The sequence below is a fragment of the Gigantopelta aegis genome, chromosome 4 (genome assembly GCF_016097555.1).
Source record: "Gigantopelta aegis isolate Gae_Host chromosome 4, Gae_host_genome, whole genome shotgun sequence".
NCBI classification, from domain to species: Eukaryota; Metazoa; Mollusca; class Gastropoda; order Neomphalida; family Peltospiridae; genus Gigantopelta; species Gigantopelta aegis.
In genome coordinates, this window is record NC_054702.1 from 27024059 (window position 1) to 27048863 (window position 24805).

The 24805-nt window shown below is 39.0% G+C and overlaps 1 protein-coding gene across 1 annotated transcript; it reads right to left on the reverse strand.

Moving 5' to 3' along the window:
- Nucleotides 1-3516: 3516 nt before the first annotated feature.
- LOC121369769 lies at nucleotides 3517-24527 on the reverse strand. The gene is made up of 2 exons (XM_041494828.1): nucleotides 24015-24527; nucleotides 3517-3540 (listed from the first exon to the last, which is right to left on the reverse strand). The coding sequence occupies exons 1-2, from the start codon at nucleotides 24525-24527 to the stop codon at nucleotides 3517-3519; spliced, it is 537 nt and encodes a 178-aa protein (XP_041350762.1).
- Nucleotides 24528-24805: the final 278 nt, after the last annotated feature.

Consider the following 24805-nt stretch of genomic DNA (forward strand, 5'->3'; position numbering starts at 1 on the left):
TGATTTCCCCAGTAAATCGTTATAGGTATTCAATGTAAATAATAACCCACCCACATACACACACACATAATTAACTAACTACTGCTTATCGAATCTCCAGGACGAATAGAAACATCGGCTGCTCCTTGTTGTTTATAGAAACACATATACTCAATATGTAAAAGGAAACGTGAAGTTAAAGACATGAATTAGTAAATAGTAACACAGTACACTGAAAAAAGTATTCGCAGATAAAGGAAGATGGAAATAATTAGTCTATAAACATACATGCTTGTACGGTCTTGTTTTATACCCTATCTTCGTGTTCATATCTTATTCAAGGTTCAGGCATGTCCACCCTGGCCCCGACCTCTGGGTAAGCCAGTGACTGAGTTCCGGCAGAGGGTGGGGGGTTTCAGGTGGGCGGAATTTGGAATGCCAAGTTCGAAGATAGGTCTAGAACCTAAAACCCAATAGTAAACTCTTGCGGAATCTACTCATGTCTGGAACATTAGAGCCAAAAATAAACTTTGGTTGCTCGGCCAAACGGAATTCGGGTGATTTAAGCAATTTTGATGGGCTGCCAAAGTAAAGTGCAAAACCCAAACATAAACATTTTGATCGCAAGCCAACAATTTTAAGTCTGACTAAGCGCTAAGTTAATGGGAAAAGCTTGACGAAAGGTTGGCGTCTAGGTCAACTCGACCAGATCCTCGAACGCGTAGCTAGGAAGATGTATTTCCAGAATGCGGAAGTGCTTGACTACGTAGCTGTAGGTCCCACCAAAGATGATATTAGTGATTCTGTAGATCGTCTTGTTGTCCACTGACGATATCAGAAGTCACTGCATGAACATTTATTGGTAGTGGTAGGTGATCATTACAGCTGTCGTTCCAGAATCTGAAGTCATAAGATGGATACCGAAGTCGCCCCCATCCAAGGCCTCGTGGAATGGACTAAAAGCTGTTTCTTCAGTAGCCTCCTATCAGATGGGAAAAACCTTCAGCAACCAAGATAAAAAACAAATGCAGATTTGTTTAAATGGAATATTTAAAGAAATTAGCATTTTTTATCGTGGTTACCAAAGAAAAATTAATATGCGATTATATTAACAAATGACCTTTTCATAATCGCATTTCAGAGACCAGTGAATATCTATTTTACAAGTGTTATTATGTTAAAGACTTTTCGAAAATATTACAAACTGAATGTACAATGCTACTGGAAAGTAGCTGAATAGAAATAAACATTTCACTATATTTTACGAAACCTACGGGAGACACTACGGGAGACAAAACCCCATACTTTCTCCCAGATAAATGTTTATGCATTAGTGTAACATACATATTATGAATAATATTACAAAATAAAACGTTGTCATTAAATCCATATAGTGATTTAGTTTGTAATTCGTGTATCCAAAATGTTTCCCTTATTAGACGGTGATGTTCACCGTTGCTAAATAACTGCTCGACTGGGTCAAAGGAAAACAGGGGGTAAGCAGTCTTTGCGAATTAATGGACATCGTAGCGGCATCAATTTATATGCCTGCAAATATACATTAAAGGGACATTCCTGGCTTTGCTGCGTTATAAGATATTTCAGACTAATAAAATATTTCTACAATTACACTTACATATTAAATATATTTTCTTGTTTAGAATATTAGTGTCTGTATATTCAGTGTCTTTCTGGTCGTCTTAATATTTGTAAGAAGCCCAAACTGGATTTTGTCTTCAAATAACTTCATGCGTACAAAAAAATATTATTTTAGGAAATAAAATGAAATTTAACCTAGTACAAATATTAGAACGATCAGCAACACGTTTAATATACAAGTCAGAACGTTTTTGTATTTTTGTGTTTTTGTTTTTGTTTTTGTATTTATGTATTCTGTTATTCTTTCACCATCTTGTGACAATGTATTAATTGTTTTATGTAAAAATGACCTCATATGCCGTAGACTACGGCCTGCGTGTAAATAAAGTTCAGTTCAGTTTAGTTCAGATAGCTGATGAAGATTCCTTCATTAACCAACAGAAACTTGTCAAGAAACTATTGATCCGCTTACTGCTATTGAATTTGCGGCTTTAGCAACATCAACAACAGAGTTCTTTTGATAGGAATATGTACTGACGTGCTAAGAATATTATGTTTAAGTGTTTCGAACCAATGACATTGTCTTAATAGAATGACTTTTCCGTATGGACTCTTGTTCCGCTGTATTATAAACTGTAGTGCAAAATTAATTAGTTAAAGGGACATTCCTGACTTTGCTGCAATGTTTAAGATGTTATCGACTAACAAAGACTTTTTTAACGATTGTAATTACATATCAAATATATTTTTCTGTATAAAATATTGGTGGCTGTATATTAAACGTGTTTATGATAGTACTAATATTTGTACTAGGTTAAATTTCATTTTATTTCCCAAAATTTGTTTTTGGAATACAAAATCCAGTTTGAGTCTCTTACTAATATTAAGACGACCAGAAACACATTGAATATACAGACACTGATATTCAAAACCAGAAAATATAATTAATATGTAAGTTTAATCGTAGAAATATTTTATTAGTCAGAAAACATCTTACAATGCAGCAAACTCAGGAATGTCCCTTTAATTCATGAAGACAAGTTTTAGCAATTTGGAGTGAACAAAGAGTTCTTTATGATAGGAGATTAGTGGCAATTACGTAAATAACAGCACATTATTTTACCACAGAGTGTGAAAATATTGCCGAGAAACGTGCAGGTTTGATCTTGATTGTATCTGTTACAGAATAAAAAAGATGTCTCGATCCATAATACCAAGCAAGAGGATGTCTATAGTTTCTGTTACAAATGAACACAGTCAGGTATGGTCAATAGTTCAGTGCAAGAGGTGGTTACAAAACGCACACAGTGGGTTTTTGTTTTCTAAAGGACAATATTCTGGACGTAAGTATAAATCATGGAAACCCCACCGAAATACCAACTTAATGGGCATCAAGTGATAAAATATACTACGACACAATTGTCCCGCCAAGTGTCAAACAGAATATAGGAAAATACGTAATGCCCCGCCCATTAGAGAGAGAGAGAGAGAGAGAGAGAGAGAGAGAGAGAGAGAGGGGGGGGGGGGGGGGGGGGGGGGGGAGGGAGGGACGGACCGACCGACCGACCGACCGACCGATCGACCGACCGATGAACCGAGATCCAGTTTACTCGTAATGCCTGTTTACTTTGTTTAGTCGATTTTATATTTTATAAACGCCCACATCAACGATCCTGATAAAAAAAATCAAACAACAGAATAGAATACAATAGATGTTTAACGACACCCCAGCACGAAAACTGCATCGGCTATTGGGTGTCAAACTAAGGTAAATGCATTATGCCCACATATTTGTATGTATGCCAAACGTGACGAACTAGCCAAACAAATTACACCAACAAATGTGATAGTTTACTTCATTACGAATACAATATAAGTCATGTGCTTGCCGTCTATTTTAGGAGAATTGTATTTAATTTCACACAACATCTTCTCTTTTTACCAAAACTGTTTTCCTTTTTCCTACAAACAAAAATTACATATGAAAAAACATGTTTTAAAGACTAACTACAGACTACCTATACTATAGCCTGTAGACGGGGTTTTCCGATTATCGCTCAGTAGTTTATGACGTTGTCGATAGATGACGTAACGGTACGGCCGCGATTAAGGGAGTGAAATTCCAGACACAATAGCATGTGACGGTATTGCATCTGAATGCATTTTCAGTATTGATGACATTTTTGGAACGTTTTGTGAAAGCAAAACCAGTATATCGGAAAATTCAACCTCTTTTAAAGATTGTACATTCATATCAAAATCGATGGAAGTCTGTTAATGATTAAAAACATAAATAATAAAGCACCTATACACGCCAATACAAAAGCATAGCGAATAAACTAAACACACGCAAATGTATATAATTATCTTGGTTATTAAGTGAAACTTTACTTAAAGTTACATTGTCTGGTTACCATATTATAACATCATGTACAAATGAGAAATACAAGCTCAAATGCACTTTTAAAAAAGTCGTGTGTGTTCGCTATGAACGGAGATCGTCAAGCGTATACGCTTGATTCGTCGCCTGTGCCGCCATAGCTCGGCAAAGCACAAACGACAGCCTGTTGTCAGTTTCAGTTAACACGTGCGTTTACCGATTTCAAATTGTAGGGTTCGTCTCAAAAAATTAAAAGAGAAATCTTGCGCTGTACGAAGAACGTTCGGTTGAGGATACGGTACTAGTCTTTAGTTAAAACCGGTTTGATCTTGACAACGTATTATTGACAGTCGTACCTTCCTATTTCAGAATTGATGTTTTAGAAAGTGTTAGTAGAACTTTCAAAGTTCAGTTTGTATACTAGTAACACATTAATCATGTATATATTTTAAAAATAAAATATACTAAAGTAGACAATGAACGTTTTCACTTCTTAATTTTACGTGTTAAAATGGACAAATTCAAATAAATATTATTTCGTTTGGAAAGGGTAAAGTTGGGGGTGGGGGGGGGGGGAGGGGGTTGTTTAACGACATCAAAGATAAAGCATATTGATTTAAACATCATCCGACCCCATACAACCGTAAATAAAATGTGTTGAGTGCGTCGTTAAATAAAACATATCCTATCCTTCCTTCCATCTGCTGTTGGATGTCTAACATTTGGAAATTTTGACATATAATCTTAGAGAGGAATCGGGTGCATGTGCAGGCGGAGGGTATTGAAGGTCGAAACCCTTACTTCCCCAAGCTTAAAAAAAATTAAATAAATTTTTTGGGGGAGCATGGCCCCATATAAACTTCGCTTAACACAGTCTATAACCCCAACCCCAAATCCCTGCACACGCGCCTTCGAACCCGCTACATTTTGTTTTAGCAAGGGATCGTTTATATGTGCCATCCCACAGACAGGATATCACATACCATAGTCTTTGTGTATACCCGCCAATGGGGATCGATCCTAGACTGACCGCACATTTCCAGAAAACACCTTTTTAGGTCTAAGTAATGAATAAAAATAATATATAGTCTTGAAAAATGTTACGTAAATCGAACACAGTACCCTCTTCCTCTACCCCTAGAGAGTTATGTAATTAGTAACACCCCCTTACATGTAACGCGTAAGCCAACAGCTGGCCACTGTCAAAATTTCAAGGCAAATCCCCCACTCACCGACCCCTGGAAACCTCTATGGATATAAATATGTTTTGGAGATATGAGACGACCCCTCAATCAAGACAGTTAAATTTGTTCAAAAATTGCGAAATCTCACGTGATCTCTTGTTGGGGGAATTCTATACTTGTGATAAGCCAATGAAAACCGAGATCGGTACGAGCCCGTCAAAAGTGTCCCACTTTCTAAATACTGGCTTTGTTTTTGACCTGGATAAGCCAGCGTAGTGAAACCAAGGGAATGTAGTTTTAAGAATGATATGTAAGTTTATAATTTCTGCTCATTCATTAAATGTTGAATCTGGCCGTTATTCCAATATTCCACGATGTAATAGAATTAGAAAATTTGTTTCTAATTTTCATTATTATTCATACGTACTAGCGCAACAAATATGCTATACAACCTGAGTCATCTCAAGAACTATGAATGTATAAATGTTAGCGTAGATACATACATTCAAACAAGAATACAGGATAGTTCTACATAAGATGATAAACCTTGGTTTAATGGCATATGTAAAAAACGGTATGAAGAATACAAACAAACAATACACATTTTAGTGCTAACAAAATCATTGAGAATCGCATTGAACCGGTCCGTTTACATTTGTTTTAATATACAACATACATACATACATACATACATGCATACATGCGTACATACATACGTACGTACGTACGTACGTACGTACATACATGCATGCGAGTTGCGGGCGATTCTAGTTTATACTAGAACACAATCCAGAGTTTATTACTGAACTGTCCCCACCCCTACTTTTTCAATGTTGAAATAGATCAACAAGTTCGCCTATTGCATAAATAGTCTCGTCCGATATTTTTAGAACATGTATGCTCCCGAATGACGCTATAAAAGGCGAAGTGTAATTGGTAGATATTTAAATTGTTATTTATGGATGAAATGTCACCTGGAATTTTAATTAGATTGATGCCAATTATGTACACCAAAACATAAGTTAAGCATAAAATAAATAGAACTGCAATTCTAAAATATTACAAAAAGCACAAAACAAAAACAACCCCAGGCCATTGCAAGATGAACTGTTGTGTGACCTGTATATGTAATGCAGACTTGCCTAGAATTGTATGTAAATTCACTTTTTTATGTTTGTAAGACTTGTTTAATTAATATAAAGATATTCGAAATATCCAGGAAAATGGATCAGATAGAATGCACCGCACCATATTTAGATAATGCTGTCTTCAAATATTAAATACCATACAATAATGAAAGGTTCAGAATGTTTTAAGTACGGTATGTATATACGCATGTACATTGAGAATTATATATATCAGGAACTGCGTAAATCTTGCTCATGAGTATACCCCCGGTACTATATCCATACGACATATATTGCATTGCTTTGTGGTTTGTTGTTATGAACATGTAGTTTAGCATGAATAGCATTCATAATTTGGTCTTAAACCTGTTAAAATATGTCTGGATGTTAACTTCAACATTGCCATACAAATTCATTGACTTAGTCGTGTGCTCTAATTTATTTATTTATTTAGTTCATGATATGTGTTAATTGAGAATGGGCCATATCCCACTGTCTACTCATGCTATACAATATGTCGTGAATCTGAACACCTGAGATCCCACCTCGCCTTCCAGATCCCGCCATATTGGGTCCTTGATGAAGTTGTCTCAAGTAACCATTGACCTACTACCTACACTTATCAACCGCTATTGCATTGACGTCTTCAACAGCATCAGCATTTGGGTTCCTTTTGTCTGCAATATGTACTGACACAATACAAATATTATGTTTGAGTGTTTTGAACCGATGACATTGAATTAATAGTCTGCCTTCTATGTATACAGACACTTGAGCCGTTAGGTGTACAAACTGGAGTACAGCTCCTTGATAAACAAGTCTGCTACAAATAACTCACCCATTCATGGGGACAAGTTTTTGCAATTTGGGATAAACAAAGACATCTTTATTGTAGGTAATACTTACGTAACTTGACTGCATATTATTTCACCAAAAAGTGTAATAGTATTGACGAGAAACGTGCCGGTGTGATCTTGACGGCGTCTGCTACAAAGGAAGAGTCAACTCGATCCATAATGGTAACAGGACGTCCATAGTTTTCGTTACACTACATTAATTAGGCAGGTATAAAGGGTGGCCAAGTCAAGAGGTTTAACGTGCTTGTTCAGAACAAGCAGCTCCTGTCTATTTATTGTTAGCTAGAACACTCTGAATCGATACAAATAATGCTGTGACAGTACATGAACTATCGATATGTTGCGATAGGCAGTGCCTCGATAGCAATGCATCGTTAGTTAATCCAACTATTGATAACTATCTCAACTGTTTGCTCAGGTATTGGGGGGGGGGGGGGGGGGGGGGGGGGGAGGGAGTTTGTTTTGTTTAACGACACCACTAGAGCACACCCGCTACATTGTTTCCATTAGTAGCAAGGGATCTTTAATGTGCACCATCTCATAGACTGGACAGCACATGTCACGGCCTTTGATGTACCAGTCTTTGTACACTGGCTGGAACGAGAAATAACCCAATGGGCATTGATCCTACACCGATCGCTTTACCACTGGGCTACGCCCCTCCCCAACGCATGATTTCCCCATCTAGTTATAGTATTACCAATAACTTAGTATAAAGAGCTCAACACATTTTGTTTACGGTTATATGGTGTCGGTTAAGGACCACACAGATATTCAGAGGCGAAAACCGCAGTCGCCACTTCATGGGCTACTCTTTTCGATTAGCAGCAAGGGATCTTTCATAATTTTGGAATAAAATGATGGAACAATGAAAATTAAAAAATATATCAAATCTATTAAGCCGATTTGAATGAAATTTGTTCATATTTTCTACGTCCGCTTCGGACTAGGTTTTTTTCTATCAGCAAAAATATGACTGTTTTGAGCTAAATTGCTCAGAAATAAATTGCGGTGATGAGAATGAATACCATCATATTTCTCCAGCCTAATTGTGTACAATAACCATTTCGAGCTCAAAGAGACCAAAATATAATTACTCTTGTATATATCTTGACTTTAAATTACTGTGGAAAAATACAAGTGTCACAGATTAAAATCAAAGTTTAGAATAAATTTGAGTATCACGAAGAAATTTCAACACAATTTCAGGCACATTTCTTCAACCAAATAAATATTTTCTAGTTTCCTACAGATAATTACACTGCACTAAAATGTGGCGTACCATCAAAGTACACTGACAGTGCTCACGCTGAGGTGGGGGATAAAAAGTAAAAAGTAAAGTTTGTTTTATTTAACGACGCCACTAGAGCACATTGATTTTTTTATCTTATCATCGGCTATTGGACGTCAAACATATCGTCATTCTGACATTGTTTTTTAGAGGAAACCCGCTGTCACCACATAGGCTACTCTTTTACGACAGACAGCAAGGAATCTTTTATTTGAGCTTCCCACAGGCAGGATAGCACAAACCATGGCCTTTGTTGAACCAGTTATGGATCACTGGTCGGTGCAAGTGGTTTACACCTACCCACTGAGCCTTGCGGAACACTCACTCAGGGTTTGGAGTCGGTATCTGGATTTTTTACCGGCCTCGGTGGCGTCGTGGCAGGCCGTCGGTCTACAGGCTGGTAGGTACTGGGTTTGTGCTATCCTGCCTGTGGGAAGCGCAAATAAAAGATCCCTTGCTGCCTGTCGTAAAAAGAGTAGCCTATGTGGCGACAGCGGGTTTCCTCTGAAAATAGTGTCAGAATGACCATATGTTTGACGTCCAATAGCCGATGATAAGATAAAAAATCAATGTGCTCTAGTGACGTCGTTAAATAAAACAAACTTTGTATCTGGATTACAAATCCCATGCCTCGACTGGGATCCGAACCCAGACCTACCAGCCTGTAGACCGATGGTCCTCGTTCCACCCACATTCTAGTCTTGCAGCACATTTCCTACATTCTACAGCACATTTCCTACAGTCTAGCTTACAGCACATTTCCTTCTAGTCTTGCAGCACATTTCCTACATTCTAGTCTTACAGCACATTTCCTACATTCTAGTCTTACAGCACATTTCCTTGCAGCACATTTCCTACATTCTAGTCTTACAGCACATTTCCTACATTCTAGTCTTACAGCACATTTCCTACATTCTAGTCTTGCAGCACATTTCCTATATTCTAGTCTTACAGCACATTTCCTACATTCTAGTCTTGCAGCACATTTCCTACATTCTAGTCTTGCAGCACATTTCCTACATTCTAGTCTTGCAGCACATTTCCTACATTCTAGTCTTGCAGCACATTTCCTACATTCTAGTCTTGCAGCACATTTCCACATTTCCTACATTCTAGTCTTACAGCACATTTCCTACATTCTAGTCTTGCAGCACATTTCCTACATTCTAGCCTTGCAGCACATTTCCTACATTCTAGTCTTGCAGCACATTTCCTACATTCTAGTCTTGCAGCACATTTCCTACATTCTAGTCTTGCAGCACATTTCCTACATTCTAGTCTTACAGCACATTTCCTACATTCTAGTCTTACAGCACATTTCCTACATTCTAGTCTTGCAGCACATTTCCTACATTCTAGTCTTGCAGCACATTTCCTACATTCTAGTCTTGCAGCACATTTCCTACATTCTAGTCTTGCAGCACATTTCCTACATTCTAGTCTTGCAGCACATTTCCTACATTCTAGTCTTACAGCACATTTCCTACATTCTAGTCTTACAGCACATTTCCTACATTCTAGTCTTACAGCACATTTCCTACATTCTAGTCTTACAGCACATTTCCTACATTCTAGTCTTGCAGCACATTTCCTACATTCTAGTCTTACAGCACATTTCCTACATTCTAGTCTTGCAGCACATTTCCTACATTCTTTCTTAGCACATTTCCTACTTAGTCTTACAGCACATTTCCTACATTCTAGTCTTACAGCACATTTCCTACATTCTAGTCTTGCAGCACATTTCCTACATTCTAGTCTTGCAGCACATTTCCTACATTCTAGTCTTACAGCACATTTCCTACATTCTAGTCTTACAGCACATTTCCTACATTCTAGTCTTACAGCACATTTCCTACATTCTAGTCTTACAGCACATTTCCTACATTCTAGTCTTACAGCACATTTCCTACATTCTAGTCTTACAGCACATTTCCTACATTCTAGTCTTACAGCACATTTCCTACATTCTAGTCTTACAGCACATTTCCTACATTCTAGTCTTACAGCACATTTCCTATTCTAGTCTTCAGCACATTTCCTACATTCTAGTCTTACAGCACAGCACATTTCCTACATTCTAGTCTTACAGCACATTTCCTACATTCTAGTCTTACAGCACATTTCCTACATTCTAGTCTTCTTACAGCACATTTCCTACATTCTAGTCTTACAGCACATTTCCTACATTCTAGTCTTGCAGCACATTTCCTACATTCTAGTCTTGCAGCACATTTCCTACATTCTAGTCTTACAGCACATTTCCTACATTCTAGTCTTACAGCACATTTCCTACATTCTAGTCTTGCAGCACATTTTACATTCTAGTCTTACAGCACATTTCCTACATTCTAGTCTTACAGCACATTTCCTACATTCTAGTCTTACAGCACATTTCCTACATTCTAGTCTTACAGCACATTTCCTACATTCTAGTCTTACAGCACATTTTCCTAGTCTTACAGCACATTTCCTACATTCTAGTCTTACAGCACATTTCCTACATTCTAGTCTTACAGCACATTTCCTACATTCTAGTCTTACAGCACATTTCCTACATTCTAGTCTTACAGCACATTTCCTACATTCTAGTCTTGCAGCACATTTCCTACATTCTAGTCTTACAGCACATTTCCTACATTCTAGTCTTGCAGCACATTTCCTACATTCTAGTCTTACAGCACATTTCCTACATTCTAGTCTTACAGCACATTTCCTACATTCTAGTCTTACAGCACATTTCCTACATTCTAGTCTTGCAGCACATTTCCTACATTCTAGTCTTACAGCACATTTCCTATTTCCTACATTCTAGTCTTACAGCACATTTCCTAGCACATTTCCTACATTCTAGTCTTGCAGCACATTTCCTACATTCTAGTCTTGCAGCACATTTCCTACATTCTAGCAGCACATTTCCTACATTCTAGTCTTGCAGCACATTTCCTACATTCTAGTCTTGCAGCACATTTCCTACATTCTAGCACATTTCCTTATTCAGCACATTTCCTACATTCTAGTCTTGCAGCACATTTCCTACATTCTAGTCTTACAGCACATTTCCTACATTCTAGTCTTACAGCACATTTCCTACATTCTAGCACATTTCCTACATTCTAGTCTTACAGCACATTTCCTACATTCTAGTCTTGCAGCACGTTTTCTACATTCTAGGCTTGTAGCACATTTCCTATATTCTAGTCTTACAGCACATTTCCTACATTCTAGTCTTGCAGCACATTTCCTACATTCTAGTCTTGCAGCACATTTCCTACATTCTAGTCTTACAGCACATTTCCTACATTCTAGTCTTACAGCACATTTCCTACATTCTAGTCTTACAGCACATTTCCTACATTCTAGTCTTACAGCACATTTCCTACATTATAGTCTTACAGCAGCACATTTCCTATTTCCTACATTCTAGTTTTACAGCACATTCTAGTCTTACAGCACATTTCCTACATTCTAGTCTTACAGCACATTTCCTACATTCTAGTCTTACAGCACATTTCCTACATTCTAGTCTTACAGCACATTTCCTACATTCTAGTCTTACAGCACATTTCCTACATTCTAGTCTTGCAGCACGTTTCCTACATCTTACAGCACATTTCCTACATTCTAGTCTTACAGCACATTTCCTACATTCTAGTCTTACAGCACATTTCCTACATTTCCATTCTAGTCTTACAGCACATTTCCTACATTCTAGTCTTACAGCACATTTCCTACATTCTAGTCTTACAGCACATTTCCTACATTCTAGTCTTACAGCACATTTCCTACATTCTAGTCTTACAGCACATTTCCTACATTCTAGTCTTACAGCAGCACATTTCCTACATTCTAGTCTTACAGCACATTTCCTACATTCTAGTCTTGCAGCACAGTCTTGCAGCACATTTCCTACATTCTAGTCTTACAGCACATTTCCTACAGTAGTCTTGCAGCACATTTCCTACATTCTAGTCTTACAGCACATTTCCTACATTCTAGTCTTACAGCACATTTCCTACATTCTAGCACATTTCTTAGTCTTACAGCACATTTCCTACATTCTAGTCTTACAGCACATTTCCTACATTCTAGTCTTGCAGCACATTTCCTACATTCTAGTCTTGCAGCACATTTCCTACATTCTAGTCTTACAGCACATTTCCTACATTCTAGTCTTACAGCACATTTCCTACATTCTAGTCTTACAGCACATTTCCTACATTCTAGTCTTGCAGCACATTTCCTACATTCTAGTCTTAGTCAGCAGCATTTCCTACATTCTAGTCTTACAGCACATTTCCTACATTCTTCTTGCAGCACATTTCCTACATTCTAGTCTTGCAGCACATTTCCTACATTCTAGTCTTACAGCACATTTCCTACATTCTAGTCTTACAGCACATTTCCTACATTCTAGTCTTACAGCACATTTCCTACATTCTAGTCTTACAGCACATTTCCTACATTCTAGTCTTGCAGCACATTTCCTACATTCTAGTCTTACAGCACATTTCCTACATTCTAGTCTTACAGCACATTTCCTACATTCTAGGCTTGCAGCACATTTCCTACATTCTAGTCTTACAGCACATTTCCTACATTCTAGCCTTGCAGCACATTTCCTTTCCTACATTTCTATTCTTACAGCACATTTCCTACATTCTAGTCTTACAGCACATTTCCTACATTCTAGCACATTTCCTCTTACAGCACATTTCCTACATTCTAGTCTTACAGCACATTTCCTACATTTCCTTACAGCACATTTCCTATTCTAGTCACAGCACATTTCCTACATTCTAGTCTTACAGCACATTTCCTACATTCTAGTCTTACAGCACATTTCCTACATTCTAGTCTTGCAGCACATTTCCTACATTCTAGTCTTGCAGCACATTTCCTACATTCTAGTCTTACAGCACATTTCCTACATTCTAGTCTTACAGCACATTTCCTACATTCTAGTCTTACAGCACATTTCCTACATTCTAGTCTTGCAGCACATTTCCTACATTCTAGTCTTACAGCACATTTCCTACATTCTAGTCTTACAGCACATTTCCTACATTCTAGCACATTTCCTTGCAGCACATTTCCTACATTCTAGTCTTACAGCACATTTCCTACATTCTAGTCTTGCAGCACATTTCCTACATTCTAGCAGCACATTTCCTACATTCTAGCACATTTCCTTAGCAGCACATTTCCTACATTCTAGTCTTGCAGCACATTTCCTACATTCTAGTCTTACAGCACATTTCCTACATTCTAGTCTTGCAGCACATTTCCTACATTCTAGTCTTACAGCACATTTCCTACATTCCTACATTTCCTAGTCTTGCAGCACATTTCCTACATTCTAGTCTTACAGCACATTTCCTACATTCTAGTCTTGCAGCACATTTCCTACATTCTAGTCTTGCAGCACATTTCCTTTAGTCTACATTTCCTACATTCTAGTCTTGCAGCACATTTCCTACATTCTAGTCTTACAGCACATTTCCTACATTCTAGTCTTGCAGCACATTTCCTACATTCTAGTCTTGCAGCACATTTCCTACATTCTAGTCTTACAGCACATTTCCTACATTCTAGTCTTACAGCACATTTCCTACATTCTAGTCTTACAGCACATTTCCTACATTCTAGTCTTACAGCACATTTCCTACATTCTAGTCTTACAGCACATTTCCTACATTCTAGTCTTACAGCACATTTCCTACATTCTAGCCTTGCAGCACATTTCCTACATTCTAGTCTTACAGCACATTTCCTACATTCTAGTCTTGCAGCACATTTCCTACATTCTAGTCTTGCAGCACATTTCCTACATTCTAGTCTTACAGCACATTTCCTATATTCTAGTCTTACAGCACATTTCCTACATTCTAGTCTTGCAGCACATTTCCTACATTCTAGTCTTACAGCACATTTCCTACATTCTAGTCTTACAGCACATTTCCTACATTCTAGTCTTACAGCACATTTCCTACATTCTAGTCTTACAGCACATTTCCTATTCTATTCTAGTCTTACAGCACATTTCCTACATTCTAGTCTTACAGCACATTTCCTACATTCTAGTCTTACAGCACATTTCCTACATTCTAGTCTTACAGCACATTTCCTACATTCTAGTCTTACAGCACATTTCCTACATTCTAGTCTTACAGCACATTTCCTACATTCTAGTCTTACAGCACATTTCCTACATTCTAGTCTTACAGCACATTTCCTACATCTAGTCTTACAGCACAGTCTTACAGCACATTTCCTACATTCTAGTCTTAGTCTTACAGCACATTTCCTACATTCTAGTCTTACAGCACATTTCCTACATTCTAGTCTTGCAGCACATTTCCTACATTCTAGTCTTACAGCACATTTCCTACATTCTAGTCTTACAGCACATTTCCTACATTCTAGTCTTACAGCACATTTCCTACATTCTAGTCTTACAGCACATTTCCTACATTCTAGTCTTACAGCACATTTCCTACATTCTAGTCTTACAGCACATTTCCTACATTCTAGTCTTGCAGCACATTTCCTACATTCTAGTCTTGCAGCACATTTCCTACATTCTAGTCTTGCAGCACATTTCCTACATTCAGCACATTTCCTACATTCTAGTCTTGCAGCACATTTCCTACATTCTAGTCTTGCAGCACATTTCCTACATTCTAGTCTTAGTCTTACAGCACATTTCCTACATTCTAGTCTTGCAGCACATTTCCTACATTCTAGTCTTGCAGCACATTTCCTACATTCTAGTCTTACAGCACATTTCCATTCTTCTTGCAGCACATTTCCTACATTCTAGTCTTGCAGCACATTTCCTACATTCTATTCTAGTCTTGCAGCACATTTCCTACATTCTAGTCTTACAGCACATTTCCTACATTCTAGTCTTACAGCACATTTCCTACATTCTAGTCTTACAGCACATTTCCTACATTCTAGTCTTACAGCACATTTCCTACATTCTAGTCTTACAGCACATTTCCTACATTCTAGTCTTACAGCACATTTCCTACATTCTAGTCTTACAGCACATTTCCTACATTCTAGTCTTACAGCACATTTCCTACATTCTAGTCTTACAGCACATTTCCTACATTCTAGTCTTGCAGCACATTTCCTACATTCTAGTCTTACAGCACATTTCCTACATTCTAGTCTTGCAGCACATTTCCTACATTCTAGTCTTACAGCACATTTCCTACATTCTAGTCTTACAGCACATTTCCTACATTCTAGTCTTGCAGCACATTTCCTACATTCTAGTCTTGCAGCACATTTCCTACATTCTAGTCTTACAGCACATTTCCTACATTCTACAGCACATTTCCTACATTCTAGTCTTACAGCACATTTCCTACAGCTTACACATTTAGTCAGCACATTTCCTACATTCTAGTCTTGCAGCACATTTCCTACATTCTTCTAGTCTTACAGCACATTTCCTACATTCTAGTCTTACAGCACATTTCCTACATTCTAGTCTAGTCTTTCTAGCAGCACATTTCCTACATTCTAGCCTTGCAGCACATTTCCTACATTCTAGTCTTACAGCACATTTCCTACATTCTAGTCTTACAGCACATTTCCTACATTCTAGTCTTACAGCACATTTCCTACATTCTAGTCTTACAGCACATTTCCTACATTCTAGTCTTACAGCACATTTCCTACATTCTAGTCTTACAGCACATTTCCTACATTCTAGTCTTACAGCACATTTCCTACATTCTAGTCTTACAGCACATTTCCTACATTCTAGTCTTACAGCACATTTCCTACATTCTAGTCTTACAGCACATTTCCTACATTCTAGTCTTACAGCACATTTCCTACATTCTAGTCTTACAGCACATTTCCTACATTCTAGTCTTACAGCACATTTCCTACATTCTAGTCTTACAGCACATTTCCTACATTCTAGTCTTACAGCACATTTCCTACATTCTAGTCTTACAGCACATTTCCTACATTCTAGTCTTGCAGCACATTTCCTACATTCTAGTCTTACAGCACATTTCCTACTATTCTTACAGCACATTTCCTCTTACAGCACATTTCCTACATTCTAGTCTTACAGCACATTTCCTACATTCTAGTCTTACAGCACATTTCCTACATTCTAGTCTTACAGCACATTTCCTACATTCTAGTCTTACAGCACATTTCCTACATTCTAGTCTTGCAGCACATTTCCTACATTCTAGTCTTACAGCACATTTCCTACATTCTAGTCTTACAGCACATTCCTACATTCTAGTCTTACAGCACATTTACATTCTAGTCTTACAGCACATTTCCTACATTCTAGTCTTGCAGCACATTTCCTACATTCTAGTCTTGCAGCACATTTCCTACAGTCTTACAGCACATTTCCTACATTCTAGCAGCACATTTCCTACATTCTAGTCTTACAGCACATTTCCTACATTCTAGTCTTGCAGCACATTTCCTACATTCTAGTCTTACAGCACATTTCCTACATTCTAGCCTTGCAGCACATTTCCTACATTCTAGTCTTACAGCACATTTCCTTTCCTACATTCTAGTCTTACAGCACATTTCCTACATTCTAGTCTTACAGCACATTTCCTACATTCTAGTCTTACAGCACATTTCCTACATTCTAGTCTTACAGCACATTTCCTACATTCTAGTCTTACAGCACATTTCCTACATTCTAGTCTTACAGCACATTTCCTACATTCTAGTCTTACAGCACATTTCCTACATTCTAGTCTTACAGCACATTTCCTACATTCTAGTCTTGCAGCACATTTCCTACATTCTAGTCTTACAGCACATTTCCTACATTCTAGTCTTACAGCACATTTCCTACATTCTAGTCTTACAGCACATTTCCTACATTCTAGTCTTACAGCACATTTCCTACATTCTAGTCTTACAGCACATTTCCTACATTCTAGTCTTACAGCACATTTCCTACATTCTAGTCTTACAGCACATTTCCTACATTCTAGTCTTGCAGCACATTTCCTACATTCTAGTCTTACAGCACATTTCCTACATTCTAGTCTTACAGCACATTTCCTACATTCTAGTCTTACAGCACATTTCCTACATTCTAGTCTTGCAGCACATTTCCTACATTCTAGTCTTACAGCACATTTCCTATTCTATTCTTACAGCACAGTCTTAGTCTTACAGCACATTTCAGCACATTTCCTACATTCTAGTCTTACAGCACATTTCCTCTATTCTAGCACTTACAGCACATTTCCTACATTCTAGTCTTACAGCACATTTCCTACATTCTAGTCTTACAGCACATTTCCTACATTCTAGTCAGCACATTTCCTACATTCTAGTCTTACAGCACATTTCCTACATTCTAGTCTTACAGCACATTTCCTACATTCTAGTCTTACAGCACATTTCCTACATTCTAGTCTTACAGCACATTTCCTACATTCTAGTCTTACAGCACATTTCCTACATTCTAGTCTTACAGCACATTTCCTACATTCTAGTCTTACAGCACATTTCCTACATTCTAGTCTTACAGCACATTTCCTACATTCTAGTCTTACAGCACATTTCCTACATTCTAGTCTTACAGCACATTTCCTACATTCTAGTCTTACAGCACATTTCCTACATTCTAGTCTTACAGCACACTATTCTACATTCTAGTCTTACAGCACATTTCCTACATTCTAGTCTTACAGCACATTTCCTACATTCTAGTCTACAGCACAGCACATTTCCTACATTCTAGTCTTACAGCACATTTCCTACATTCTAGTCTTACAGCACATTTCCTACATTCTAGTCTTACAGCACATTTCCTACATTCTAGTCTTACAGCACATTTCCTACATTCTAGTCTTACAGCACATTTCCTACATTCTAGTCTTACAGCACATTTCCTACATTCTAGTCTTACAGCACATTTCCTACATTCTAGTCTTACAGCACATTTCCTACATTCTAGTCTTACAGCACATTTCCTACATTCTAGTCTTGCAGCACATTTCCTACATTCTAGTCTTACAGCACATTTCCTACATTCTAGTCTTACAGCACATTTCCTACATTCTAGTCTTACAGCACATTTCCTACATTCTAGTCTTACAGCACATTTCCTACATTCTGCAGTCTTGCAGCACATTTCCTACATTCTAGTCTTAGCACATTTCCTACTTGCAGCACATTTCCTACATTTCCTACATTCCAAAAATGGCCACCAGTCCATCATTACATCTGCATATCAGAACTACATCATATAAAATGTGATTTCGGAGTCGAAATTGATGTTTATGAGAGTAGTAGGGATGGCACTTGAGAGCCAAAATATGCAAATGAGCTAGGTCATTTGACCTGGGCGTGGCCTCTTATGATTGGCTGACCTCTAAGCGTGGCCTAATGATGTCACGTTCAGTGCATTCACCTCTGGGTCATGCAGCTGGCTGACCTTTAAGCCTGGGGACGCTACTTTAACGGGGTTTAAGGCTTTGACAACTGTCGGAGGTCTATACAGGAAACAGATGGTGAGGAAGTCGTTAATGACCCCTAGAGTGGTGTCGGATGACGGAGGGTTTATCTGGCTGTGACAGCTGCGGGTTTTTATGTACAGGAAACAGATGGTGCGGAAGTCGTTAATGACTATCGGATGGCAAGATAGCGTGGGTTTTATGAGTGTTAACCGTCGGGGGTCTATACATGAAACAGATGGGGCGGAAGTCGTTAGTCAGATGGCAAGATGGGTTTAATCGTTTTGACGTGTGTGTGTGTGTTTCAACCAGATGTGAGCATTGGCAATGGGGAGTGGAAAATTCCAAGGCGTTTAAAACGTGTCCATATATGGTCATGGCGTAGGAACACCATGAGTCATCCAGAACGTCTTGACCTCGAGATACCCCACATTATAATCGGCCTCATTGGTGTAGTGGTTATGAATGGTAGGTACTGGGTTCGTATCCGGGTATGAACTGGTACTCAGACGTTTCACTAACCACTACCTCCCACTGTCCTGGATAGGTTGCCACAGTTTAAGTGCGCGCGCGTGTGTGTGTCCAGGATAACGTGCTTAAACCTTAATGCACTATGGACTAGTGTTAAACCGGAGAATCTCTATCACGCCTCCACTACCCCCAACTGTCCTAAATAACCCTAGATAGCTGAATTGTGTGTGTGTGTGCGTGTGTGTGTGTGTGTGTGTGTGTGTGTGCCCAGGATAGCGTGACTGAATAGAAATAGAGGTACGGAAAATAGATATAAACAAACAGTGTTCCTTGGTTTGAAACTTTATTTCACAAAGAAAACATTAGATAGGTCTTAAAATACAAAATATATGAAAGAATGTTATATCGTCTGCTGAATACGTTAATGAAGAACACACGTGCCGCAAGTGAGTGTTGAAATAAAGGAGATGATATACTGAGCCGCAGCAATGTCGAAGCAGACGATAGGTTTCAAAGAAATAAATTGGGGAACAAGGGAATGTTTGTTACAGCCCATTAAAAGCGGAAATGATTAAAATAAAAGAAATGTGTGTTATGGGGAAGAATGAAATGTGCGACTTACTAAACACATCTCTTTGATGTACGTTTTTATGCAAACGTCTGTCGCGCGCACGCTGAGGGTGTTTATTTATATCATTGGGCAATCTGGGGTGTTTAACTGTGATCTGGTGTGGAAACTGGCTGAAAACAAAAACGGATATCTGTGGTTTCCCGAGACCTTTGGGTTGTTTTGCCCCTCTAACGGTTAAACACACACAGAGAGAAATGATATGCAACACGTGCGTAATCCATTAACTCGGCGAAAGGCAGACGACAAACGCCATGCTGTACCAAGAACTTAACGAGTAACGCGTGTCGATCAAAGGGAAATAACTGCATTAAAAAAACAGTAGTGTTCGCATTACGACTCCAAGAGTTGTCCCCCTTACCAAATACGTTTAAGTCAATTAAAAAAGAAAATTTCGATTTGTACATATAGTATTTGTTGTGTTAAAGAATTCATTGTGTAATGAAATTATATAGGTAGTATTAGCCTTGAGCTGTATTATCAGGATTCATGAATTTTATCGATTATTTTTGCACTGTTAATCGTCGACAACGTGAAATTCAATTTGCACGTGCATGCATGGTTCCACATGTCCCGTGTAGTATTCGGTCAATTTGTTTTACTTGTCTTACTGACATTGTTGTCAAGTGAACGAAAACGCTTCAAAATTTGTAAACAAATTAACGTTTTTTACATTGTAGCATTTTTAGTATGCCAAGAATACCCAATAATTTACGCGAACGGTCGATTGGCATGCTTGATGCTGGCATGTCGACAAAAGACGTTGCAAGGCATGATGGGAGTTCTAGTCGAGCGATACGAAATCTTCGCGTAAGATTTCGAACGACAGGAAGCACCAACGACTTGCCACGTCGTGGACGTCCGCGTGTTACAACGCGTGGTCAAGACCGCTATATCATGAACACGCATTTCCGCAATCGATTCCAAACTGCCACTGCTACTGCTGCTAACACACCTGGGCTTCATAATAACCGAATCAGTGGGCAAACTGTTCGTAATCGTCTGCGGGAGAACGGTTTACATGCACGACGTCCTTACGTCGGATGCGTTTTAACGCAACGTCATCGTCTAAATCGTCTTAATTGGGCACGGGTACACACTCGTTGGATACGGCGACGCTGGAATACCGTTTTTTTCCCGGATGAATCCAGATTTTCTTTACAACGTGGTGATGGCAGGGTGCGCGTCTACCGTATGAGAAATGAACGCTATGCTGAATGTTGTGTTCTTGAACGAGATTGTTTCGGGGGTGGGGGTTCTGTCATGGTCTGGGCAGCCATTGCCCATGGTTATCGTTCACCACTAGTCGTCATTGATGGCAGTTTAAATGCTCAACGTTACCGCGATGACATTCTAGCTCATCACGTCATTCCTCTGTTCCATAACAACGCCAACATCTCGATTTTTCAGCATGATAATGCCACCTCTCATACAGCTAGAGACACTGTAAATTTTCATAGGACAAATAACATTGATTTCATTGATGACTGGCCCGCTAAAAGTCCTGATCTCAACCCCATCTAGCATGTCTGGGATAGTCTGGACAGACGATTGAGGCGTCGTCCCAACCCATCCGCTAACGTCAACGAACTTCGTCAAGCGCTCATTCAGGAATGGAACAATATTCCACAGGCAGAAATCAACACTGTAGTCAATTCTCATGCGCCTGCGATGCACTGTAGTGGTCAATTCAAGAGGTGGTCATACCCGTTATTAAGTGTTTTTTGTTTTTTTAACCCCTACCACACTTGGTCAAAATTTCTCCCAGTTTCTGTTAACCTATGGCCATGATTTTTGCACCAAACGATGCATCATGGAACACTCTTTAAACGCATATATAACAATTATTCCCCCGGTTTGTTTTCATCAAGTTATGTTCAAGCAAAGTTAGCGGAAGTTTCTTATTTTGTTCAGTATATATATATATATATATATATATATATATATATATATATATATATATATATATATATATATATATATATTGTTTGGGGTTTTTTTGTTGCGATAAGTCCATGTTATATATTTTTTGAATATTTATAGATCAAGGCAATAACAGCACAGAGTACTTCCCTAGACCACTAGCCCTGACCGTTTTAATATAAATTTTACCAAATGGGTAAATACAGTGGGCGATCTAGGATCGAACCCCGTTGGTGGTGCAATAGGCTATATTCAACCAGTGCCACTGGTATGTCAAGGGTCGTGGTATGTGCCGTCCTGTGCACACATCCCTTGCTACTATAATGTAGCTGGTACAAATATCAACTGACATCCAATCACAAATCTAGTCATGGAGTTTAACACACACAAAACAAACGCAATGGTTTTGTTTTTTTCATTTTATTTCTAAATGACAAATTGCAAACTACACATAAATAAAGTGGACACACATTGGGTTACATCGATAGGCATTACGGGCGACAACTACACACATATATATATATATATATATATATATATATATATATATATATATATATATATATATATATATATATATAAAATGGACACACATTGGGTTACATCGAGAGGCCTTAAGGGCGACAACTACACATATATAAAATGGACACACATTGGGTTACATCGAGAGGCCCTAAGGGCGACATGTGAATAATATTAGTGTTCATTTCTCTTCATCTTCGTCCTCATCATCAGTATCATCACCATCGGTATCGTCGTCGTCTAGTTCGTCTAAATATTCGCTGATCCAGGAATGATACTGATTTAATTTAAAACGAATCTGAGGTCTTAGATCTCTTTTCGGATTCACAGACTTTAGAATTTTTCTCGTGTTGGGACCTTTGTCAAAGTAATGCATATAGGTCAGGAAGCGAGAGTACGTGTCTTTAAATAACTTCCATTGTTAAGTCTTCATGTTTCTTTCGATGGCATCTTGTGACATGTTTTTTGCTTCGTAGCGTTTCCTCTTGCTTTCGATATAGACACTATTGATGTCGAATTCACGCTCGATCATCAGACGTACGCCTTCGTTTTCCAGATCTGACGACGGCTCCACTTCTTCATTTCCCTCCTTGCACGTTTTAAATCGCAGATGTCGCTGCAAGTCACTCCAGTCGTTAAAGACCAGACCACACGTATTGCAAGACTGCATCCTCTTGACTTTTTTCAGATAGGGCTCTACATCATCTTCTTCTTCATCGTCACTTTCGTAGGCAGGTATGCCTGGTAGTTTTCTCTTGAATGCTTCCTTTGCATGATTTGCACATAGAGCTCTTTCTCCGACGGTGGTTTAAACTCTTCTGAGACATTCGCCGTTACGTTCGTGTTTTTATACCATTCAGACGGCCCTAAAACCATTAGGTCGAAGGCGCCAATGTTCGGGCGTGGTCGGTGTTAAGTCCACCAAGAGATGTCCGTAGGGCCTGTGGGTAGCTTTCTCAAACCATTGCATGAAATGACGAGTATTTCCAGGATACATCTGCTGTGCCAATGTTAGGACTTGCTGCTTGTCGATGGGGTTGTTGAACAGTGCCAGGTAATGACAGTTTCTTCTCTGCGTCGGGTCCGTGCTGTTATAAAGGTTCTGGTTGATGGCAATCACCGAGAGGTTTCTGTGGTGACTTCCTTCTGTGAACAGGTCGGTGATACGAGAGTGTTTTCCAGCGGTAGACATCAGGTCGTCCAACACGATGATATTTCTGATTCTGGGATCCAAATAACGATCCTTTTCCAAATTCTCAGGTATACTTTCAACAAATTTTACTCGAGCAACCATTTTGATCATATCATAGAGAGGTTGCCATCGTTTGTAGAGCCAGATAATGCGCTGGGAAGGCGGGTGGATTTTACCGTCCCTCAGAGCTACACACACACACACACACACACACACACACACACACAAACAAACAAACACACAGGATTACCCTTACATTAATAACAAACAAAACTTGTTATTCACATGTTTATTTTACAACACGAAAAGTAGCACACACATGTTTAATGACTGAACACATTGTTAATGTAGGGACATCTCGGGGACAGTCTGTAATGTTCCATCACTGGATCATCCATCTTCTGCCAGCTGTAGGTGCGTAGTCCACAAGAGTAACAGACGATAACATCGTGGTCTCCCGTGTAGAAGAAACCGGCCTTGGCGAGTTCCCTCGGCATGGGACTCATCTGGAGGGGCCACCGACCAAATGTGTAGAGTCGTCTGTAGAATCCTCTCATTTCGGGACGGTGGCAGAACAAGTACTGTCTCGAAAGGCCACCCCATTCGTCATCGGCGTCATAGGCATCATCATCGTAGGGAGCAGAGTCTGTTTTATATTCTCGAGCAACATCCGTCTGATCAATGGGTTCTTCATCAACGGGTTCACGGGTATCCATGGGTTCTTTATCCACGATTTCACCGGGTTCATGTGCAGCGTCCGTTTGATCCATGAAATGCTCTTCTGGTTTGGTAGCCACTCTTTTGGATTTCATCGTGTGTCTTTCGGAACATTTGAATACCAAGACATCGTCACCGCTGCTACAACTGCTGCTGTCCATTCTCGAATACCCCGATGCCATCTCTGGAGCGCACGTCTTCACTCTACAACGATCGACTGACGAATGACGAACAGTTCTAAATCTAAGGTTTATATACACAATGTCTGAGCATGTCCAAAAACGTCCTGGGGTTTTCCCGTGACGTCACCGATCATGTCTGGACACGTCTAATATGTCGGGTTGCATTCCGAACACTCTATGGCACCAGACAGATTCTAATGATCTTGGTGACACGGTATGACGTCTCTCAGTTCCGGCACAAAGTCGTAGATAGTGTCAAAGCATTTCTGGAGCTCTTT